Source organism: Scyliorhinus canicula, chromosome 17 (assembly GCF_902713615.1).
Source record: "Scyliorhinus canicula chromosome 17, sScyCan1.1, whole genome shotgun sequence".
NCBI lineage: Eukaryota > Metazoa > Chordata > Chondrichthyes > Carcharhiniformes > Scyliorhinidae > Scyliorhinus > Scyliorhinus canicula.
Window position 1 is genome coordinate 64,073,220 of NC_052162.1, and position 24,220 is coordinate 64,097,439.

The window sequence follows — 24,220 nt, forward strand, 5'->3', positions numbered from 1 at the left end:
TTTTAAAAAGAAATTTGGTCCTGGGACAGCATGCTAATGTCAGGAGGATTCAGTTCTTGGACAGCGCGCTGACGTCAGGACGAGACAGTTCTGGGATAGTGCGCTGACATCAGGAGGCGGCAGTCTGCCATGCTGGGCGGTGGTGGCCTGTGCACTGCCGGATCTGCCGGAGGTGGCATGCATGCGGACAGCATTTTCATTGTTTTTTAACAGAACATGGTGTCCCACAAGTTTTATTTGTGAAGACTGATAACGTATAATACACCATTATAGCAGTGAAACGATTACAGAGGTTTCAAACATTCATATAGATTTCACATACCGGTGCTTAAGTTCCACTTGCCCTGCCCCAGAGGAGAACCACACAATTTACTTTCTGTGATTGCTGCTGGTCCCTTCTTGTTGGATCTCAGTTTGAAAAACAAACAAATTGCTACAATCCCTGTTTATGTGGCTATCATTTACTTCCTCCTCCCTGTGATGGTATAAGCATTGAAGTACTTGTGGTACTACAGCCAGAGTCGAAGAAGAGTCCCATCAAAGAGGGGCATTAGATGCATGGATAAAAAGAAGTAAAGAAGAAGTAGGAGAACCTGGAGAAGTAAAAGATGATGTGGGTGCAGAGAAGGATTTTTCTGATACGGATTCAGCTCGGTCAGAACATAATACTCTCTCTCCTCAGTCTCGTTGTCAGGATGATGATCCATGTGAAGAAAATAAAGAAGATATTTGCATATTTTTGCAAAGAAGCAATTTTGGCTGTTTGAAGAAACCGATTCCAGATCATTTGAAGATGACAATATTACAACATGGCCCTGAAAGATATCAGAATAAAAGTGGTCCATTTGCTGAGAAGGATGGGAGATCATTTTCCAAACAGTGGTTTGATAAAGTTTCCACAAACGGAGAAATTGTGGAGAGAAAATGGTTGTTATACTCTCCATGTCGGAAAGCATGCTACTGTTTTGTTTGCTTTTTGTTTTCAAAGGAGCATTTGTTGTCTGTGTCAAACTTTGGAAAGGAAGACGGTTTCTCCACTTGGAGAAAATTAAATCCAACAATACCTGACCATGAGAAAAGCCCTTCTCATAGAGCTCACATGAGGGAATACCTGAACCTTGTAGTTCGACTCCATCATTCAACTACGATAGATGCTGACCTTCAACAGCAAATGTCTGCTGAAAAGAAAAGATGGAAAGCTATAACTGAACGGATTGTCGAGGTTATATCCTTTCTGGCAAAACAGAATCTGGCCTATCGTGGACATCGAGGAGAAGGAATATCTGGGTTATCAGAGCCAGGGGAGACAGTCAGTGAAAATACAGGAAACTTTCTAGCAACAATCAGACTTTTGGCCAAATATGATGACATCTTAGCAAAACACTTGCAGAGAGGGAAAGAGAAACCAAAAAGTGTCACCTACTTGTCCAACAGAATTCAAAACGAAATAATCAATCTTCTTGGTGAAACTGTCAATAAAAATATAATTTCCGAAATTAAGGACGCAAAATATTTTAGCATAATGCTGGATTCAACTCCAGATATTGCCCATGAAGATCAGGTTTCTGAAATTCTGCGTTACGTTCATATTGATGAAAACAGAAAAGTAGAAATAAAGGAGACATTTCTGGGATTTTTTCAAGTCAACAAGAAAGATGCAGTCAGCCTGGTAAATAAAATTCAGGAAAAATTGGAAGAAGACAAAATTTCCATGAATGACTGTCGTGGTCAAGCATATGATAACGCAGCAGTTATGGCTGGAATGAGAGGAGGTGTTCTACAAAAAATTCTTGAAGTTAACCCAAAAGCTGTGTTTGTGAACTGCGAGAACCACAGCCTCAATTTGTCCTGTGTCCATGCAAGTGAGGTGCAACCTGTTGTTGTTACATTTTTTGGCATTCTAGAAAAACTCTACTTTTTTTTCTTCATCTACTTCTCGTTGGGAAGTGTTAAAATCATTTGTCACTCGGACTGTGAAAAGACAGTGTGACACAAGATGGAGTTCCAGCCATGATGCTGTGCAAGTAATCCACGAAGAGTGTGACAACGTTATTGCAAGCCTTCAACACCTGCTGGAAGGAGAATTTTCAAGGGAAACTAAATCTGATGCAGGATCGCTACTGAACTCTATTCAACAATTCCCGTTTATAGCTTTATTAAATTTTTGGTACTCAGTTTTATCATCAGTGGATAAAGTCTCAAAACGTTTGCAGGATCCGAAAATGGGGTTCCATGAAGCTTCTTGTGATCTGAGAGGACTTATTCATATCTTGAATTTGAAGAATGATGAAATTATCCACAATGCAATAGATTTAGCCAATGAATATTGTCAAAATTGGGGAATACCAATTGCACGAACAAGGAGAAGAAGAATAATGCCTGGAGAGTCAGCAAGAGATAGTGGACTGACGGCACAAGAAGAAATGAATAGAGTAATGGTAGAGATTGTGAACAGATTAAAAACTGAAATTGAAGACCGCAGTGTCCGTCTTCAAAGACTCAGTGACCGATTTTCTTTTCTTCTGAACTTGAATTCAGGAGTGATTGAAGATGAACAAGAAAGAGAGAAATTAAAAAAGGAATGTTCAGACTTTGCAAATTATTATGACAATGATGTGGTTGCAATTCAGTTATATGACAAAATTATTGATTTTGTGATGCTCCTTCGAGCTGGAGGGAATAGAGTTCCCCCTGATCCTAAAGATGCTCTGGAGTCTTTACTGCAGTATGGGAGGGATGTCTTTCCGACGCTGTGTGTTTCATACAGATTACTGCTTACAATCGCATTTTCAGTCGCAAGCTGTGAAAGGTCATTTTCAAAACTGAAATTAATAAAAACATATCTGAGGTCTTCTATGTCACAGGAGCGACTGACCAACCTGGCTTTCATAAGCATTGAAAAAGAATTTCTCACAGCTGATGTAAAAAGTGAAGTAGTTCAGGTGTTTTGTGACAGGAGGTATCATTTGGGGAAAAGAACTTAATAAATTTGATTGATTTATATTAAAATCGAATAAAGCGTTTATTTAATGTTTCATCTGTGTTTATATATTCAAAATGTTTTCCTGTCTCATAATATTTCTCAGTATATTAGGCCTTATACTTGAGTCTTTGGGGCATACAATCAAGATTTGCCCCGGGCATCACCAGACCTCTGCACGCCACTGACTGGTGCTGACTGCCAGCATTCTAACCCCTCACACAAACTTCACTAGGCCGCTCTAGTGTGTCCTTCAGAGGCCCCAAACTCCAACAGCCTCACCGCTGAAGTACAGCCCCCACCTCCTCCTATTGGTCAGCAGAACAATTAGAGGTCGAATGTGACATTAGGACAGCTAATCACCCATTGGATAATCTGTGTGCCAATCGGTTGGAGCAAGGCAAAACACTGCTCCTGGCAGAGGCGGCCGACATTCTCAACCTAAAAGCCGGTCATGGCTGTTGGGTGCTTCTCCCATGATCGGGGACACCACGACCGATCGCGCTGCGACCCTCTCAACACCCGCCCGCAATCCATCCGTGGGTCGCGACCTTGAGTTTGAATAACGTGTAAATAACGTTATACCAACATGAGTTAGTTAAAGAAAACCAGCAATATTCTCAGCTCAAATCAATTTATTCCATAGCTCCAAATAGAAACCTCGACATCACCACCAGTAAAATGGATAGATCCTTCAACAAGTCTGACCTTGTTGTTTAAAACCAAACAGTACACAGTAACTTCAAAAACTCAAGTTATCTTACAGACTCTTCTAGCACCATAGAGCTGTGGTTCCCAAACTGGATCACACCAAATGTGATTTGCAGAAATCCTTGTATTATTCTCTGTTGTATCACGAAGAGGTGTAGAGGCATATACAATTGAAAATAACTGTTTAATAACACAACTATATACATATATACAGGATATAGTCCTGACTAGGTGCTATATTCATGCTGACTTCTATGAGACTCACTACTGCACTTTTCTATTCCTATGCGACTCACTACATCATAATGTGGGTGGTACTGTTTCCCTAGTCTCGCATTAGTCCTTGCAGTCCCAAACACCATAATACTCCAGAAACTGGTTATGAGTCACAAGCTCTCTTCCAAGATTGAGACGCACAGCAGCACAGAGGTCCAGGTGGCACCCAGCCCTGGCCTTGCTCTGCTTGTCTCTCAATCTCTCCAGGCCATGGGATTTTACCCTTGGCTTCTTCACCGAGTCTTGACACATGGCCCTCGCCATGAACCCAGCTACACTGTATCCACTGCTGAGTGGCAGGCTGCCTGAGCCCAACCCCATCACCAAGGCACTTAAAATGACCTGGGCTCCAACATCAACCACACACAGCCTGCACTTCTGCAGCCTCCTGGCCCAGGTCCATGAGCTGGAGTAGCTCAGATGAAGTAATAGACTGACTGATCAGTACATAAAATAATAAGGTATTAAAGAAACACAGGTTTTCATATTCATATGTGTTATAACTTCAATAATGATATACAGAATGTTACTATGCTGCTTTTATGTTTTTGTTGGTGTCAGGGATCACATTTAATTTTCAAATGTTGGAACTGAACACAGTTTGGGAAATGTTCCCTCAGAGTTCCACATCATTTTACTTAATCGGACTTCAAGTCAATTGAATGCAGATGAAGTAACAGAGACTAATGTGGATGTTAAAATGTGTGTTTGATGCAGCATCTGAATATCCTGTTAACATTCAATTAGCTCAATCAGGAAAATAATATTAAATGTAAATAAAAATGTAGTGTGTGACACTAACAAAACACAAGATGCCAACGATATAAACAAAATACATGGAACACCTTGGTGGATACAACAGCCCAGATCTTCCAAAAATCATTTAAGCTGTGTGCATTTGTCACTGCCCACAAATACTTCTGTGCTTGAACATACTGCAATATTTGTTTGCACTGCATTATTTGTTTGTACTGAGTGCTGAATTTGGGTGCATTTGAGTGCTATAGTGAGAGGTTGGTGACTGAGGTATATTAAGGGTTTATTTTTAATTTTTATCTAAAGTCGAGTCTTTCTTTTATTTAGTTAATTAACTTAAAAGTTGCTGTGTGGTTGAGAAGAAGGTGAATTTTCAATCAGCTTTAAACAAAGGTTCTACTCGTAACTACTTGCAGCTGGAGCTTAATTAGTTAATTGGATTCGGCCAGTTTTCAAGAGGCTAGAGTCATAGTATAAATCAGCTAGTTACAGTGCAGACTTTGTTTGCACTGAGTGCTGAACTTGGGTGCATTTGAGTGCTATAGTGAGAGTTTGGTGACTGAGGGAGTGCTGAACTTGGGTGCATTTGAGTGCTATAGTGAGAGTTTGGTGACTGAGGGAGTTAGCTGAGGAGGAAGTAAGGAGCTCCTTTCATTTCATTTCCTACATTTCCTCAAAGAGCATGAAGGGAGCCAGGAGTTTCCAGAGAGTACAGCTGACTGGGAGCAGAGTCGGAGGGCGGAGTTTCAGTTGGTCCACAGTGCAGCTGTATTCTGTAAGGTAAAAGGGGATGGAGGCTAGGGCTCCTCCTGTAGGCTGTGGGTGGTGAGGAATACCACCTGTGACTATACCAGCTGACTATACCTGTGGGAAGTGCACCCAACTCCAGCTCCTCAGAGACCGTATTAGGGAACTGGAGCTGGATGAACTTCGGATCATCCGGGAGGCAGAAGGGGTATTAGAGAAGAGGTACAGGGAGGTAGCCACACTCAAGGTACAAGACAAGAGTAGCTGGGTTACAGTCAGGGAAAGAAAACAAACAGGCAGACAGTGCAGGGATCCCTCGTGGCCGTTCCCCTTCAAAACAAGTATACCGTTTTGGATGCTGTTGGGGGGGCTAACCTACCGGGGAAAGGCCCTAGCGGCCAGGTCTATGGCACTGAGTCTGGCTCTGGGGCTCAGAAGGGAAGGGGGGAGAATAGAAAAGCAATAGTGATCGAAGACAATGGTTAGGGGAATAGATAGGAGATTCTGTGGTCGCGAGCGAGACTCCCGGAAGGTATGTTGCCTCCCGGGTGCCAGGGATGTCTCGGATCGTGTCTTCAGGATTCTTAGGGGGGGAGGGGGAGAGGGGGGAGGGGGGAGAGGGGGGAGGGGGGAAGAGGTGGAGGGGGGAGGGGGGGGAGGGGGGGGAGGGGGGAGGGGGGGAGGGGGGGGGAGGGTAAGCAGCCATAAGTTGTGGTGCACATTGGTACCAACGACGTAGGTAGGAAAAGGGGTGTGGATGTAATAAACGAGTTTAGGGAGTCAGGCTGGAAGTTAAAAGCCAGGACAGACAAAGTTTTCATCTCTGGTTTGTTGCCGGTGACACGTGATAGCGAGGCTAGGAATTGGGAGAGAGTGCAGTTGAACATGTGGCTGCAGGAATAGTGTAGGAGGGCTTCAGGTATTTGGATAATTGGAGCGCATTCTGGGGAAGGTGGGACCTGTACAAGCAGGACAAGTTGCTTCTGTACCAGAGGGGCACCAATATCCTGGGAGGGAGGTTTTCTAGTACTCTTCAGGAGGGTTTAAACTAATTTGGCAGGGGAATGGGAACTGGACTTGTAGTCCAGCAACTAAGGTAGCCGATGTTCAGGACGTCAAAGCGTGTAGTGAGGCAGTGGGGAAGGTAACACTAACATAGGAGAGTACTTGCAGGCACGGAGTGTGTATACTTCAATGCAAGAAGCATCAGGAATAAGTTGGGTGAACTTAAGACATGGATCGGTACTTGGGACTACGATGTGGTGGCCATCATGGAAACTTGGACAGAAGAGGGGCAGAAATGGTTGTTGGAGGTTCATGGTTATAGATGTTTCAATACGATTAGGAAGGGTGGTAAAAGAGTTGGGGGGGTTGCATTATTAATTAGAGATAACAGCTGCAGAAAGGCAGTTCGAGGAGGATCTGTCTACTGAGGTAGTATGGGTTGAAGTCCGAAATAGGAAAGGAGCAGTCACCTTGTTGGCAGTTTTCTATAGGCCCCCCAATAGCAGCAGAGATGTGGAGGAACAGATTGGGAAATAGATTTTGGAAAGGTGCAGAAGTCACAGGGTAGTAGTCATGGGTGACTTCAACTTCCCAAATATTGAGTGGAAACTCTTTAGATCAAATAGTTTGGATGGGGTGGTATTTGTGCAGTGTGTCCAGGTAGCTTTTCTAACACAGCATGTAGATTGTCCGACCAGAGGGGAGGCCATACTGGATTTAATACTTGGTAATGAACCAGGGCAAGTGATAGATTTGTTAGTGGGGTAGCATTTTGGATAGTGAGCACAATTCTGTGACTTTCACTTTAGTAATGGAGAGGGATAGGTGCATGCAACAGGGCAAGGTTTGCAATTGGGGGAAGGGTAAATACGATGCTGTCAGACAAGAACTGAAGTGCATAAATTGGGAAAATAGGCTGTCAGGGAAGGACACAATTGAAATGAGGAACTTGTTCAAGGAACAGATACTACGTGTCCTTGATATGTATGTCCCTGTCAGACAGGGAAGAGATGGTCGAGTGAGGAACCATGGTTGACAAGAGAGGTCTTGTTAAGAGGAAGAAGCATACTTACGTAAGGCTGAGGAAACAAGATTCAGACAGGGCGTTTGAGGGATACAAGAGAGCCAGGAGGGAACTGAAGAAAGGGGTTAGGAGAGCTAAGAGAGGGCATGAAAAATCTTTGGCGGGTAAAATCAAGGAAAACTCCAAGGCCTTTTACACATGTTAGAAATATGAGAATGACTAAAGCGAGGGTGTGTCCGATCAAGGACAGTAGCAGGAGATTGTGTATTGAGTCAGAAGAGATAGGAGAGGTCTTGAACGAGTACTTTTCTTCAGTATTTATGAATGAGAGGGGCCATATTGTTGGAGAGGACAGTGTGAAACAGACTGGTAAGCTCGAGGAGATACTTGTTAGGAAGGAAGATGTGTTGGGCATTTTGAAAAACTTGAGGATAGACAAGTCCCCCGGGCCTGACGGGATATATCCAAAGGGAAGCAAGAGATGAAATTGCAGAGCCGTTGGCAATTATCTTTTTGTCCTCACTTTCAACAGGGGTGGTACCAGAGGATTGGAGAGTGGCGAATGTCGTGCCCGTTCAAAAAAGAGAATAGTGATAACCCTGGGAATTACAGGCCAGTTAGTCTTACTTCGGTGATAGGCAAAGTAATGGAAAGGGTACTGAGGGATAGGATTTCAGAGCATCTGGAAAGACACTGCTTGATTAGGGATAGTCAGCATGGATTTCTGAGGGGTAGGTCTTGCCTCAAGTCTTATTGAATTCTTTGAGGAGATGACCAAGCACGTAGATGAAGGTAAAGCAGTGGATGTGGTGTACATGGATTTTAGTAAGGCATTTGATAAGGTTCACCAGGGTATGCAGAAAGTAAGGAGGCATGGGATAGTGGGATGTTTGGCAAGTTGGATAACGAACTGGCTAACCGATAGAAATCAGAGAGTGGTGGTGGATGGCAAATATTCAGCCTGGAGCCCAGTTACCAGTGGCGTACTGCAGGGATCAGTTATGGATCCTCTGCTGTTTATGATTTTCATTAATGACTTGGATGAGGGACTTGAAGGGTGGGTCAGTAAATTTGCAGACAATACAAAGATTGGTGGAGTTGTGGATAGTGAGGAGGACTGTAGTTGGCTGCAAAGAGACATAGACAGGATGCAGAACTGGGCTGAGAAGTGGCAGATGGAGTTTAACCCAGAAAAGTGTGAGGTTGTCCATTTTGGAAGGACAAATATGAATGCGGAATACAGGGTTAACGGTGGGTTAACGGTAGGGTTCTTGGCAATGTGGAGGAGCAGAGAGATCTTGGGGTCTATGTTCATAGATCTTTGAAAGTTGCCACTCAAGTGGACAGAGCTGTGAAGAAGGCCTATGGTGTGCTAGTGTACATTAGCAGAGGGATTGAATTTAAGATCCGTGAGGTGATGATGCAGCTGTAGAAAAACTTGGTAAGGCCACATTTGGAGTACTGTGTGCAGTTCTGGTCGCTTCATTTTAGGAAGGATTTGGAAGTTTTGGAAAAGGTGCAAAGGAGATTTACCAGAATGTTGCCTGGAATAGAGAGTAGGTCTTACAAGGAAAGGTTGAGGGTGCTCGGCCTTTTCTCATTAGAACGGAGAAGGATGAGGGGCGACTTGATAGAGGTTTATAAGATGATCAGGGGAATAGATAGAGTAGACAGTCAGAGACTTTTTCCCTGGGTGGAACAAACCATTACATGGGGACATAGATTGAAGGTGAATGGTGGAAGATATAGGGGGGACGTCAGAGGTAAGTTCTTTACTAGAGAGTAGTGGGGGCATGGAATGCACTGCCTGTGGAAGTAGTTGAGTCGGAAACATTAGGGACCTTCAAGCGGCTATTGGATAGGTACATGGGTTACGGCAGAATGATGGGGTGTAGATTAATTTGTTCTTAATCTCGGACAAAAGTTCGGCACAACATCGTGGGCCGAAGGACCTGTTCTGTGCTGTATTTTTCTATGTTCTATGTTCTATTTCAGCCGGGACATCTGAATACGGCTGTAGCAGCAATAAATTAGTAGAGTCAGGACAGTTCGAGGAGGAGACAGTTAGGTTGGGTTGTGGGTTTGTCAGGTCAGGGTGGGGGGGGCTGGTTGCAGGTGGTTAGAACATAGAACAAAGAACAAAGAAAGTACAGCACAGGAACAGGCCCTTCGGCCCTCCAAGCCTGTGCCAATCATGATGCCTTAACTAAAAAAAACCTGATATCCTTAGTCGGTCCGTACCTTTCCAGTTCTTCCCTATTCATGAACCCATCCAGATACCTCTTAAATGTTACTAACGTGCCTGCTTCCACCACATCCTCTGGCAGCGTGTTCCAGGCACCCACCACTCTCTGCGTGAAATACTTACCACGCACATCTCCCTTAAACCTTCCCCCTCTCACCTTGAACCTGTACCCCCTTGTAATCAACACTTCCACCGTTGCAAAAAAGCCTCTGACTATCCATCCTGTCTATGGTCATCGAGTTGGGATGTGGTCGTGGGAGAGAGAGTTGGGCTGGGTCCATGGTTAGTCAGGCCTAGGTGGGTTGTGGTGAGAGAGAGATTGGGAGGGGCGTTTGAGGGGATCCATTGTGGTGCTCAGTTCAGCTATGCTGGCTAATCACTAAGTTGGACCAGACCAACATTTCCAGGATGAGTATCCAGGCAAGTCCCATGTATCTGGCCCAAGTCTCCAATTCTGAGCACAGTATCGGACACATTCGCAGAGGCTCCCAGGCAGCACAAATCATAGATTTGTAGAATCTCTCCAGTGTAGGAGGCCATTCAGCCCATCGAATCTGCACCGACCATCCAAAAGAGCACCTTACCTAGGCCCACTCCTCTCCCCATTCCCATAACCCCACCTAATAATTTAGCATGGCCAATCCACCTAAACGTTGGACTGTGGTTGGAAATCGGGGCACCCAGAGGAATCCCACGTGGAGAAAGTGCAAACTCCACACAGCCACCCAATGTTGGAATTGAAACTGGGTCCCTATGAGGCAGCCGTGCTAACCACTGTGACATCGTGCCACCCCATCAGAAGTTTAAACTGCCTGGGCAATTACAGTGCATGATCCAACAAGGACCAAACCACAGGATTCTGACAGACAAAACAGACTGAAGTTTAGATTTTGGCATCAGAAGATTCAAGCCAATATCATTTTGCACATGGAACTTTCTGGCATTTATAGTCAATTTCTAGCACTTGTTGCATTATTTACCCCTAGAATCAATTAGTAACATGGTTTTAAGCATGGTTTTTACTTGATGTACAGACATGCAAGATTATGCTCATTATTATAAATGTATCGCTTCTCGGCCTTTTGGCTAAGATGAGCGCGAGGTCAGGTGTGATGTCTGGATCTGGTATGTCTCTTGTGGGGACCATGAATTGGATTCAATTTGAATTGGTTTTTGGAGCAGGCAAGGAGCTGGATTAGGGATTTGCCCGTCGCACTCTGAGCTCTGTCTTTGTAACTCAAAGAACAAAGAACAAAAAAAAGTACAGCACAGGAACAGGCCCTTCGGCCCTCCAAGCCTGTGCCGACCATGCTGCCCTTCGGATAAAGGAATATTTTTTTTAATTATTATAAATGTAATTGGTGTTCCTAAAGTACTACTGTTCTGGAGAAGGATGTCTTACCCACTACAAGCAGACTAATGGTGTAGTATGAAGCCATGCAACCACGAACATCCTGTTTGCTCCTGGTCTGCTCAACATTCCTGATGGGGCTGTTGCAACTGATCGCAGTGTTCCTGCACTCGAGCCAATTGCCAAAGGACTATTAGTTGCTGTGAAAATGCACATCAACATGTCAGACCTGTGGTTGAGGAGGACATAAAAACTACATGCTTTTCCACCATGAATTTCTTCCTATGATTTTAGAATTACAGAGATTATACATGTTTGCTATTTATATACATTTCTAATTGGTCATTGTAACTTACAACAATTAATATTCCAACAAGTTTGAAAACAGCAGGCATGTTTAGAAGGGACTTGTAGTTTCTAACATTTGGATCTTGTCACACTGACTAGCAAATGACTGCTGTAAAAGACTGACTTAGTGCTCTATGGAAAGCTTACCCTGTATGCTCATAGAAATGGCAGTGCAAGCAGATGATACAAAGAGATGTAGAGGGACAGGTAATATTGTGGGAGCAGGGGAGCTGCAGAAGGACTTGAACAGACTAGGAGAGTGGGCAAAGAAGTGGCAGATGGAATACAATGTGGAAAAGTGTGTTATGCACTTTGGAAGGAGCAACGGAGGCATAGACTATTTTCTCAATGGGGAAATGCTTAGGAAATCAGAAGCACGAAGGGACTTGAGTCCTTGTTCAAGATTCTCTTAAGGTTAACATGCAGGTGCCCTTGCCTCCCTGATCGCCCGCCGTAGAATCCGGTTTGGCTGGCAGTCAGCAGCACCACCCAGAGCTGCAGACTGGCTGTCCAACCTCTCAGAATCTCTCCAAACAGAGAAAATCAAATTCGCCATTCGAGGGTCAGACGACGGCTTCCACAGAACAAAGGAGCCATTCACCCAATTGGTTCGGGACTGGTTTGTGGCCAACGAACAAGCCGAAGAATAGCCAGGTAGCGAAGAATCAGGGAAAAGTAGCCAAGGCGTGAGAGGGAGGGGAGGGTATAAAAGAAAGGTGAACCACAGGAGAAGGGGAGGGGGGAGGAAGAGGGAGGAGTCAGGGAACAATATGGGCGAACGACGGGGCAAGCAGCCAAAGAGGAGGTGAACGCGAGACGACAACGGCAGCGAAAACCATCCGGGAGAAGCAAGTAATAACACCAACACTGGATCCATTCTCGTATTGCCCACTCTGTATTGGACATAACTAATGTATATGTTTCTCCGGCACCCAAATGTACATGTACCTCCCCTGTTCCACCCCCCCCCCCCCTAAACAGGTGCCTACTTATGTGTTAAAAATATAACTCTACAGAGTTGCTGTTGTTGAGCTTGTGCACAATATCCTACCAGTTTTTTTTCTTATATATATGTATATACACATATATACATTATTCTGTGTACATAACTGTAAATATACTTTGTTCAAAAACCCAATAAAAACATTTATTAAAAAAAGGTTAACGTGCAGGTTCAGTCGTCAGTTAGGAAGGCAAATGCAGTGTTAGCAGTCATGTCGAGAGGGCTAGAATACAAGAACAGGGTGTACTTCTGAGGCTGCATAAGGCTCTGGTCAGACCCCATTTGGAATACTGTGAGCAGTTGTATCTAAGGAAGGATGTGTTGGCCTTGGAAAGGATCCAGAGGAGGTTCACAAGAATGATCCCTGGAATGAAGAGCTTGTCGTATGAGGAACGGTTGAGAACTCTGGGTCTGTACTCGTAGAAGTTCAAAAAGGATGAGAGGGGATCTTATTGAAACTTACAGGATACTGCGAGGCTTGAATAGAGTGGACGTGGAGAGGATGTTTCCACTAGGAAAAACTAGAACCAGAGGGCACAATCACAGACTAATGGGACGATCCTTTAAAATAGAGATGAGGAGGAATTTCTTCAGCCAGAGGGTGGTGAATCTGTGGAACCCTTTGCCACAGAAGGCTGTGGAGGCCAAATCACTAAATGTGATTAAGACAGAGATAGATAGGTTCTTGATTAATAAGGGGCCAGGGATTATGGGGAAAAGGCAGGAGAACGGGGATGAGGAAAATATCAGCTATGATTGAATGGCAGAACAGATTCGATGGGCCGAATGGCCTAATTCTGCTCCTATGTCATAGACATAGAATTTAAAGTGCAGGAGGCCATTCGGCCCATCGAGTCTGCACCGGCCCTTTGAAAGAGCACCCCACTTTAGCCCACACATTTCTTCCCCCCCCCCCATCCCCATCCCCATAACCAAGCAACCCCACCCAACCCCTTGGGACACTAAGGGCAATTTATCATGGATTGTCCACCTAACCTGCACATCTTTGGACTGTGGGAGGAAACCAGAGCACCCGGAGGAAACCCACGCAGACACAAAGAGAACGTGCAGCGTTTTGGCAAATCCGGTGATGCACCCTTATGTTAGGATGAAGAGAGAAAACTGGAAGTAAAAATGAATGGGTGTGTAACCCAGCATATTGAAGCAACAATCTGTTGCATCACTGCCTTATGCCTCTCGGGATGACTTCAACCATGGAAAAATGTGACAGCAGACCAAGAATGTACAAGGAAAGCAGAAATAACTGGGTGGAGACACGCTCAAGCTATTTGTCCACACTTCCAGCAGAAAATTCAGAAAAACATTTGAAGGGCTTGAGAACAGGTCACGTGTCCACTTTCTTGGCTGCAGTTAAAACAAGGCCCAGTAAGAATGGGTAAAAGGAAATAGAAGTGAAAACAAGTAAAAACAAATCATGTTGCTGGTAGAATCACCCTTGCTACTTTCTCGCACCTCCAAACTGCAAAGTCGAGAGAAACACTTGGCTAGATTAGTACACTGGAGGCAGGAGTACAAGAGTAATTAGGAACATTATTTGGAGCAGCCTTTTACATGCATTCCTGACCGTTCAGAGTTCCAGACATTTTGGAATGAAAATGATCCATTGGTCTAATCTGAAAACATGCCTTTAAATATTACACATTCCCAGCAGACCGATTGTCCTTTATAATTCAATACAGTCGCTGCTAAATTGAATCCACCCAACCCAGTTTCCTCGGCACTGTCTGCATTTTTAAAAAATTGTAACAATGCAAAGAGAGAGAGAGACGACTGAATGAAGCTTCCAGACCGATTTGTTGTTTAAAACTCAGAACTGGATATATCTTAAGAGAGAACCTCACTGAGTTAAGACTTCAAAAGTTTTTTGAAAACCTGTCAAATCTAGAGTGAAATTGTTGGGGCTAAGTAAACATCACAGTACAAATAAATGGTTCCGGCAGCAATATTTCTTCAAAGACTTACCAAAGCCAAGCACCGAATTCCTGCAATTTGCAAATAGCTTTCCATTTTTTACTGTGATTTTATCAGTTACAATGAATCCTGTTCCAAAATATCAGCCCAAACTACAGTATTTTTCTTTGAGTTTTCTGCCTGAAGGCAGGTCCATGGCAATTATTCGCCAAAACCACAGCAAAGTTCTGTGATTTTGTTTTACTAGGTGCAGAATGGGGAGGCAGGCCCCATGTCGACCCTAAGCAGAACAGGGATCAGGCTGCTGCTGACATAAATCTGATCGACACACTAGCCATCTAACTAACCGGATCCAAGATTGCCTAACTGCATTACATTTAAAACTGGATTGTGCAGAAGCTAGAGACATTTTGAGAAGTCATTCTTAGCGTATCACTGAATATACTATCGTTTGCTTCAGCTTATAACTTGCAGTAACAGATTCTGTATTTTCTGTAAACTTTGACTCACTGGAATTATTCATATAGCCACACAAGCAGCCTGTTGGCACTCCATCCACAAACATTCACTCCCTCCACCACCAATGTACAGTGGCAGCAGTGTATGTATACCATCTCAAAGATGCACTCCACAAACTAATTAAGGTTCCTTCAATAGCGCTTTCCAAACCCACAACTGCTACCATCTAGGACAAGGGCACCAGACACATGGGACCACAACCACCTGGCAGTTTCCCTCCAAGCCACTTACCATACTCACTTGAAAATATATCGCCGTTCCACTGTCGCTGGTTCAAGTTACCTGGAACATCCTCCCTAACAGCACTGTGGGTATATCGACACCATATGGACTGCAGCAGTTCAAGAAGACAGCTCACCACTATCTTCCCAAGGACAATAAAGGAGATGCGTGCGAGAGACGTGCGCGAACGAGAGAGACGCGTGCACGAACGAGAGAGGGACGTGCTCGAACGTGAGAGGGACGTGCTCGAACGTGAGAGGGACGTGCTCGAACGCGAGAGGGACGTGCGCGAACGTGAGAGGGACGTGCGCGAACGTGAGAGGGACGTGCGCGAACGTGAGAGGGACGTGCACGAACGAGAGAGACGTACGTGAACGAGAGACACGTGCGCGAACGAGAGATACATGCGCAAACGAGAGACGTGCGCGAACGAGAGACGGCAAAGAACATGCACAAACGTGAGAGAGACATGCGCAAACGTGAGAGACGTGCGCGAACATGAGAGACGTGAGAGACGTGCACGAATGAGAGAGGGACACTTGCGCGAATGAGGGTGACGCGTGCGCGAATGAGAGAGACGCGTGCGCGAATGAGGCGCGTGCGCGAATGAGGCGCGTGCGCGAATGAGGCGCGTGCGCGAATGAGGCGCGTGTGCGAATGAGGCGCGTGCGCGAATGAGGGTGACGCGTGCGCGAATGAGGGTGACGCGTGCGCGAATGAGGGTGACGCGTGCGCGAATGAGGGTGACGCGTGCGCGAATGAGGGTGACGCGTGCGCGAATGAGGGAGACGCGTGCGCGAATGAGGGTGACGCGTGCGCGAATGAGGGAGACGCGTGCGCGAATGAGGGTGACGCGTGCGCGAATGAGGGAGACGCGTGCGCGAATGAGGGAGACGCGTGCGCGAATGAGGGTGACGCGTGCGCGAATGAGGGAGACGCGTGCGCGAATGAGGGTGACGCGTGCGCGAATGAGGGTGACGCGTGCGCAAATGAGGGAGACGCGTGCGCGAATGAGGGAGACGCGTGCGTGAATATGAGACGCGTGCGCGAATGAGAGAGAGACGCGTGCTAAAATGAGAGACACGTGCGCGAATGAGGGAGACGCGTGCGCGAATGAGAGAGACGCGTGCGCGAATGAGGGAGACGCGTGCGCGAATGAGGGTGACGCGTGCGCGAATGAGGGAGACGCGTGCGCGAATGAGGGAGACGCGTGCGTGAATATGAGACGCGTGCGCGAATGAGAGAGACGCGTGCGCGAATGAGGGTGACGCGTGCGCGAATGAGGGTGACGCGTGCGCGAATGAGGGAGACGCGTGCGCGAATGAGGGTGACGCGTGCGCGAATGAGGGTGACGCGTGCGCGAATGAGGGTGACGCGTGCGCGAATGAGGGTGACGCGTGCGCGAATGAGGGTGACGCGTGCGCGAATGAGGGTGACGCGTGCGCGAATGAGGGAGACGCGTGCGCGAATGAGAGAGACGCGTGCGCGAATGAGAGAGACGCGTGCGCGAATGAGGGTGACGCGTGCGCGAATGAGGGTGACGCGTGCGCGAATGAGGGTGACGCGTGCGCGAATGAGGGTGACGCGTGCGCGAATGAGGGTGACGCGTGCGCGAATGAGGGTGACGCGTGCGGAATGAGGGTGACGCGTGCGCGAATGAGGGTGACGCGTGCGCGAATGAGGGTGACGCGTGCGCGAATGAGGGTGACGCGTGCGCGAATGAGGGTGACGCGTGCGCGAATGAGGGTGACGCGTGCGCGAATGAGGGTGACGCGTGCGCGAATGAGGGTGACGCGTGCGCGAATGAGGGTGACGCGTGCGCGAATGAGGGTGACGCGTGCGCGAATGAGGGTGACGCGTGCGCGAATGAGGGTGACGCGTGCGCGAATGAGGGTGACGCGTGCGCGAATGAGGGTGACGCGTGCGCGAATGAGGGTGACGCGTGCGCGAATGAGGGTGACGCGTGCGCGAATGAGGGTGACGCGTGCGCGAATGAGGGTGACGCGTGCGCGAATGAGGGTGACGCGTGCGCGAATGAGGGTGACGCGTGCGCGAATGAGGGTGACGTGTGCGCGAATGAGGGTGACCCGTGCGCGAATGAGGGTGACCCGTGCGCGAATGAGGGTGACCCGTGCGCGAATGAGGGTGACGCGTGCGCGAATGAGGGTGACGCGTGCGCGAATGAGGGTGACGCGTGCGCGAGAGACGCGTGCGCAAATGAGAGAGACGCGTGCGCAAATGAGGGAGATGCATGCGCAAATGAGGCGCGTGCGCAACTGAGAGACGCGTGCGCAAATGAGAGACGCGTGCGCCAATGAGGGACGCGTGCGCCAATGAGAGACGCGTGCGCCAATGAGACGCGTGCGCCAATGAGAGACGCGTGCGCCAATGAGAGACGCGTGCGCCAATGAGAGACGCGTGCGCCAATGAGAGACGCGTGCGCAAATGAGAGACGCGTGCGCAAATGAGAGACGCGTGCTCTAATGAGAGACGCGTGCACTAATGAGACGCGTGCACTAATGAAATGAAAAATGAAATGAAAATCGTTTATTGTCACGAGTAGGCTTCAATGAAGTTACTGTGAAAAGCCCCTAGTCGCCACATTCCGGCGCCTGTCCGGGGAGGCTGGTACGGGAATTGAACCGTGCTGCTGGCCTGCTTGGTCTGCTTTAAAAGCCAGCGATTTAGCCCAGTGCACTAATGAGAAACGCGTGCGCAAATGAGAGACGCGTGCGCGAATGAGAGACGCGTGCGTGAATGAAAGAGACGCGTGCGCGAATGACAGACGCGTACGCGAATGAGAGACGCGTACGCGAATGGGAGAGAGACACTTGCGCAATTTTAAGGAGAGAGAGAGAGAGAGAGAGGAAGACATGCCTGAATGTCCCTCCGGGTGCTCCAGTTTCTTCCCCCAGTCCAAAGACAAGCAGGTTAGGTGGATTGGCCATGCTAAATTGGCAAGACGTTAGGAGGGGTTATTGGGTTACAGGGATAGGGTGGAAGTGAGGGCTTAAGTGGTTCGGTGCAGACTCAATGGGCCGAATAGCCTCCTTCTGCACTGTATGTTCTATGTTCTATGAATGAGAGCGAGAGAGACATAATAATCATCTAACAGTGTCACAAGTAGGCTTACATTAACACTGCAATTAAGTTACTGTGAAAAGACCCTAGTCACCACACACCTGCGCCGCGCGGCCGCACTGCCACTTTTGGGCCAGAATCAGCACTCGCGGCAGCACTGCCCAGCCCGCAATGTGACCTGCAGCAGCTGCGGGCGAAAAGGACACTATACCAGAGTATGTCTGGCGAAGAAAGCCCCAGCCTCTAACCCTCCCACGGCTCAAAGCACTCGTTCTGCCCCAGCCTCTAATCCTCCCACGGCTCAAATCACTCGTTCCCTGAATTCACAGACCCGCATGCCCCAAAATGCTGCAGCCTGTATGCCGACTCCGCTCCCATCCGACATGTGCGACTCATGGGGGCGGCCAGCCGGCCATGTGCGACTCATGGGGGCAGCCATCTTGGCAATCCTCCTCCATGCGGCCGGCCATGTGCGACTCATGGGGACGGCCATCTTGGCAATCCTCCTCCATGCGGCCGGCCATGTGCGACTCATGAGGGCGGCCATCTTGGGATCCTTCCCCTTCAAACTCTGAAACTCACCTCGATGACTACGAACTCAAGAGGGCAGTCATCACGGGGCCCTCAAGCACAGCTGATCGAGCCGCCGACTACCTGCAACTCAGCGCAGTCACATTGGACCAATCACGCCCGAAGCATCTCCGCAACTCGATGGCGACGGTCTAAATCAACGGGTTTGAGAATGCCGTGCCTTTTCGACTCCGGGAGCACTGAGAGCTTCGTACACCCAGATCTGGTAAGACGCTGTTCAATCCCCTTTTTCCCTGCGTGGCAAACTATCTCCCTCGCTTCGGGCTCCCACTCTGTCCAGATCCAAGGGCGCACCGCCACAACGCTCACAATCCAAGGCGCTAGCTATGCCAAATTCCAGCTCTACGTCCTGCCCGAACTCTGCGCCCCACTCTTATTAGGCCTGTAATCACAAGTTTAATCTGACCCTCAGTTTCGGCGGACCCCTAACCCCACTCACTATCTGCAGCCTAGCCACGTTGCGAATCTCCCCCCCCTCCTCTCTTTGCCAACCTCACCCCGGACTGTAAACCCGTAGCCACTCGCAGCAGGCGGTACAGCCTGCTGGATAGGGTGTTCATCCGATCGGAGGTCCGAAGGCTCCTCAGTGAGGGTATCATAGAGGCCAGCAACAGCCCCTGGAGAGCTCAGGTGGTGGTCGTCAAAACCGGGGAAAAATTCCGCGTGGTCGTAGACTATAGTCAGACCATTAATAGGTTTACGCTCCTCGACACGTACCCCCTCCCCAGGATTGCAGACATGGTTAACCAGATCGGCCAGTATCGGATTTTTTCCACGGTGGATCTGAAGTCTGCATACCACCAGCTTCCAATCCACCCGGAGGACCGCCACTAAGCGGCATTCGAGGCCGCCTCTTCCATTTCCACCGGGTTCCCTTCGGCGTCACAAATGGGGTTTCGGTGTTCCAACGAGCAATGGACCGAATGGTGGACCAGTACGGGCTGAGGGCCACGTTCCCGTACTTGGATAACGTTACCATCTGCGGCTATGACCAGCAGGACCACGACGCCAACCTCTACCGTTTTCTCCAGACGGCTCAGAAACTAAATCTAACATATAACAAGGAGAAATTAGTTTTCCGCACGACCAGACTAGCCATCCTCGGCTATGTCGTGAAAAACGGAGTCCTGGGCCCCGACACGGACCGTATGCGCCCCCTCTTAGAACTTCCTCTCCCTCATTGTCCCAACGCCCTCAAACGGTGCTTGGGATTCTTTTCAATATGCGGACAAAGCCCGCCCACTCTTTAAGGCCACACTATTTCCCCTGTCAGCTGAGGTGCGCCAGGCCTTCAACTGCATCAAGGAGGACATCGCCAAAGCGGCCATGCGGGCGGTGGATGAATCCACCCCTTTTCAGGTTGAGAGCGATGCCTCAGAGGTAGCTCTATCAGCCACTTTAAATCAGGCAGGGAGACCAGTCGCATTCTTCTCCCGAACCCTCTCTGCTTCGGAACTCCGACACTCGGCAGTCAAAAAGGAAGCACAAGCCATTGTGAAGGCTATTCATCACTGGAGGCACTACCTCGCAGGTAGGAGGTTCACCCTCATCACTGAAGATGCGTTTGATAAGGTTCCCCACGGTCGTCTATTGCAGAAAATACGGAGGCTGGGGATTGAGGGTGATTTAGAGATGTGGATCAGAAATTGGCTAGTTGAAAGAAGACAGAGAGTGGTAGTTGATGGGAAATGTTCAGAATGGAGTTCAGTTACGAGTGGCGTACCACAAGGATCTGTTCTGGGGCCGTTGCTGTTTGTCATTTTTATAAATGACCTAGAGGAGGGCGCAGAAGGATGGGTGAGTAAATTTGCAGACGACACTAAAGTCGGTGGAGTTGTAGACAGTGCGGAAGGATGTTGCAGGTTACAGAGGGACATAGATAAGCTGCAGAGCTGGGCTGAGAGGTGGCAAATGGAGTTTAATGTGGAGAAGTGTGAGGTGATTCACTTTGGAAAGAATAACAGAAATGCGGAATATTTGGCTAATGGTAAAATTCTTGGTAGTGTGGATGAGCAGAGGGATCTCGGTGTCCATGTACATAGATCCCTGAAAGTTGCCACCCAGGTTGATAGGGTTGTGAAGAAGGCCTATGGTGTGTTGGCCTTTATTGGTAGAGGGATTGAGTTCCGGAGCCATGAGGTCATGTTGCAGTTGTACAAAACTCTAGTACGGCCGCATTTGGAGTATTGCGTACAGTTCTGGTCGCCTCATTATAGGAAGGACGTGGAAGCTTTGGAACGGGTGCAGAGGAGATTTACCAGGATGTTGCCTGGTATGGAGGGAAAATCTTATGAGGAAAGGCTGATGGACTTGAGGTTGTTTTCGTTAGAGAGAAGAAGGTTAAGAGGTGACTTAATAGAGGCATACAAAATGATCAGAGGGTTAGATAGGGTGGACAGCGAGAGCCTTCTCCCGCGGATGGAGGTGGCTAGCACGAGGGGACATAGCCTTAAATTGAGGGGTAATAGATATAGGACAGAGGTCAGAGGTGGGTTTTTTACGCAAAGAGTGGTGAGGCCGTGGAATGCCCTACCTGCAACAGTAGTGAACTCGCCAACATTGAGGGCATTTAAAAATTTATTGGATAAGCATATGGATGATAAGGGCATACTGTAGGTTAGATGGCCTTTAGATTTTTTTCCATGTCGGTGCAACATCGAGGGCCGAAGGGCCTGTACTGCACTGTATCGTTCTATGTTCTATGTTCTATGAACAAAGATCGGTTGCCTTCATGTTTGACAACTCGCAAAGGGGCAAAATTAAAAATGATAAAATTCTGCGGTGGAGGATCGAACTCTCCACCTATAGCTACGATATTAAGTATTGACCGGGGAAGCTCAACGAGCCCCCAGATGCCCTGTCCCGCGGCACGTGCGCCAGCGTGCAAAACGACTGCCTGAAAGCCATCCACAACGACCTCTGCCACCCGGGGGTCACCCGGCTCGCCCATTACATCAAAGCCCAAAATCTGCCTTTCTCCACTGAGGAGGTAAAAGCTGTCACCAGAGACTGACGATCGTGCGGAGTGCAAACTGCACTTCTATAGACCAGACAGGGCCCACCTGGTCAAGGCTTCTAGGCCCTTCGAATGCCTCGCGATCGATTTCAAAGGGCCACTCCCCTCAACTAACAGGAACGTTTACTTCCTAAACGTTATAGACGAGTTCTCCCGCTTCCCCTTTGCTATCCCGTGCCCCGATATGACCTCCTACACAGTCATTAGGGCCCTGCATAGTATCTTCACCCGGTTTGGTTTCCCCAGCTACGTACACAGCGACCGGGGTTCGTCCTTCATGAGCGACAAGCTGCGTCAGTACCTGCTCGACAAGGGCATTGCCTCGACCAGGACTACCAGCTACAACCCCAGGGGGAACAGGCAGGTGGAGAGGGAGAATGCGACGGTCTGGAAGGCCGTTCTACTGACCCTCCGGTCCAGGAATCTCCAAGTCTCCCATTGGCAGGAAGTCCTCCCAGACGCGCTCCACGCTATTAGGTCCGTCTTATGTACCGCGACCAACCAGACCCCTCACGAGCGGCTCTTAGTTTTTCCAGGGGCACTACCACGGGGGTCTCTCTCCCGGCATGGCTGAAGACACCGGGCCCTGTACTCCTCAGGAAACATGTCAGGGCGCACAAAACTGACCCCCTTGTAGAGAAGGTGCGCCTGCTTCACTCAAACCCCCAGTACGCCTTCGTAGAGCTCCCTGACGGCCGTCAGGACACCGTATCCCTCCGGGACCTAGCACCCGCAGGATCCAGCACCCCCACTATCACTGCAGAGGTACACCTCACTCTAAACCCCACCCAGCCGCCCCCTCGCACTCCTGAGCCCACTAGCTCGCTACAATTGTTTCGCGCACCCACACCGGCTAGCTCCCAGCGCCCCCAGTCCCACCAGACGTGTATGGAGCTCGGACGCAATCGCCCCCAGAGTCCGTCATCGTACCCCAACCCACAACACCCATCCAGCCACCACAAGAGGCTGCAACCCCGGTACTCCGCAGATCGCAGCGGACGACTCGACCACCGGACAGACTCAATTTGTGAACCACCACCCCCACCGGACTAGATTTTTTTGTAGTGGGTGAATGTGGTCAATGTAATTCACACTGTAATATGTATGATACCATATTATTGTAAGCGCAGTTGCGTTGCCCGACCACTAGGGGGAGTAGCACTGGGAATGCATGGGAGTTTGTACAGGGCTCCACCCTTGGCTCCGCCCACGGCTCCTCCCCCTGGACTGCTGTATAACGATCGATGCCCAGAGCCAGCCGACCAGTTCATCCAGGGTTCATGTTACAGGCTGGCTCTGTTGTAAGTAGATTAAAACCACTGTTCATATCTTAAAGCACGTGTCTCGTGAATTGATGGTCTCATCAACCGCCTCCGAACCAACCCCAACTAAACAAAAATGACAAACACATTGAACCACAAAAAGGTCCAACAGGCCAGTCCCTCCCCCCACCTCGCTCTCATTCACAACTAAAAATGTATTGCTAACGGAGGTAGCACCTACCCAGTACAGTAAATAAAGAGAAAAAAACAACCCTATCCGTTCTGGCTACAAAAATACAATAAAGTTCAACACCCCAACTAAGAGCAAGATATATTTGCAAAGAAAGAGAAATAGTGCCTAAGACATTATCCCACAAAACAGTTAGCCTCCCATCCCCCACCATACAAGTTATGCAAAACAATCCCATCCCAACCCAAAAACAAAGAAATATCAGATGTATACTAAAATTTCCCAAAACTCCATTCCATAAACAATAACAAGTCCACACACAGCCCATTTAACTCGATCCCAGTCCATGCTCTGTAACAAAAGCTTCAGCCTCCTGCAAAGTATCAAAGTTACTTTAACCCAAAGCTAACACGCAGCCTCGCAGAGTACACCACTCCAAACCTCACTCCGCTTTGGCCTTATTAAAGGCTGCCCTCTTCTTCGCAAGCTCCACACCGACATATATTCTCACATGACTTCCTTCCCATCTCAGATCACGGTTCTCCTTGGCCCACTTCAGGACCTACTCCTTCTCCTGGAAGCTGTGAAATCTGACTATAACCACTCGTGATGGCTCATTCACCCGAGGCTCCTGACTAATTCTGAGAGGACACTAGTACACCCTACCCCGTTGTTATGACCCTCTAGAGGGACAGAGCTGTATAACATCCACTTCCCCTCCCACACACCCAACACTGAGCTACTCAGGTGACTAGGGGGTGGAGCTCCCTCCTAATTGGAGGAACTCCCCACAGACTATAAACCTTGACCTGGAAGCAGTTCGGGAAAGGAGATCCTCTAGGGAGTGATTATTGTACAAGTGTGGAATAAAGTGAGGTGTACCTTGTCAGCCTGGCCTCTCGTGGAGTCTTTGCCTCCATCTACAACACTGGGGATGAGGATCAAGTGCTGCGACAGCCAA

General features: G+C 48.3%; 1 protein-coding gene across 5 annotated transcripts in view; it reads right to left on the reverse strand.

Annotated features, from left to right (window-relative positions):
- LOC119951898 (transmembrane gamma-carboxyglutamic acid protein 3-like) overlaps positions 1 to 24,220 on the reverse strand; it is a 129,696-nt gene that overhangs the window by 77,974 nt on the left and 27,502 nt on the right. The window contains exon 1 of one of the 5 annotated variants that reach the window (XM_038775266.1): positions 11,147 to 11,366. The exons of 3 other annotated variants lie outside the window; for them this stretch is intronic. In XM_038775266.1, the coding sequence (XP_038631194.1) occupies positions 11,147 to 11,183 (37 nt within the window). In that variant the 5' untranslated portion in view covers positions 11,184 to 11,366. Of the gene's footprint in view, positions 1 to 322; positions 503 to 11,146; positions 11,367 to 24,220 lie in introns of those variants that run through there. One more of the 5 variants, XM_038775273.1, reaches the window with a different exon arrangement.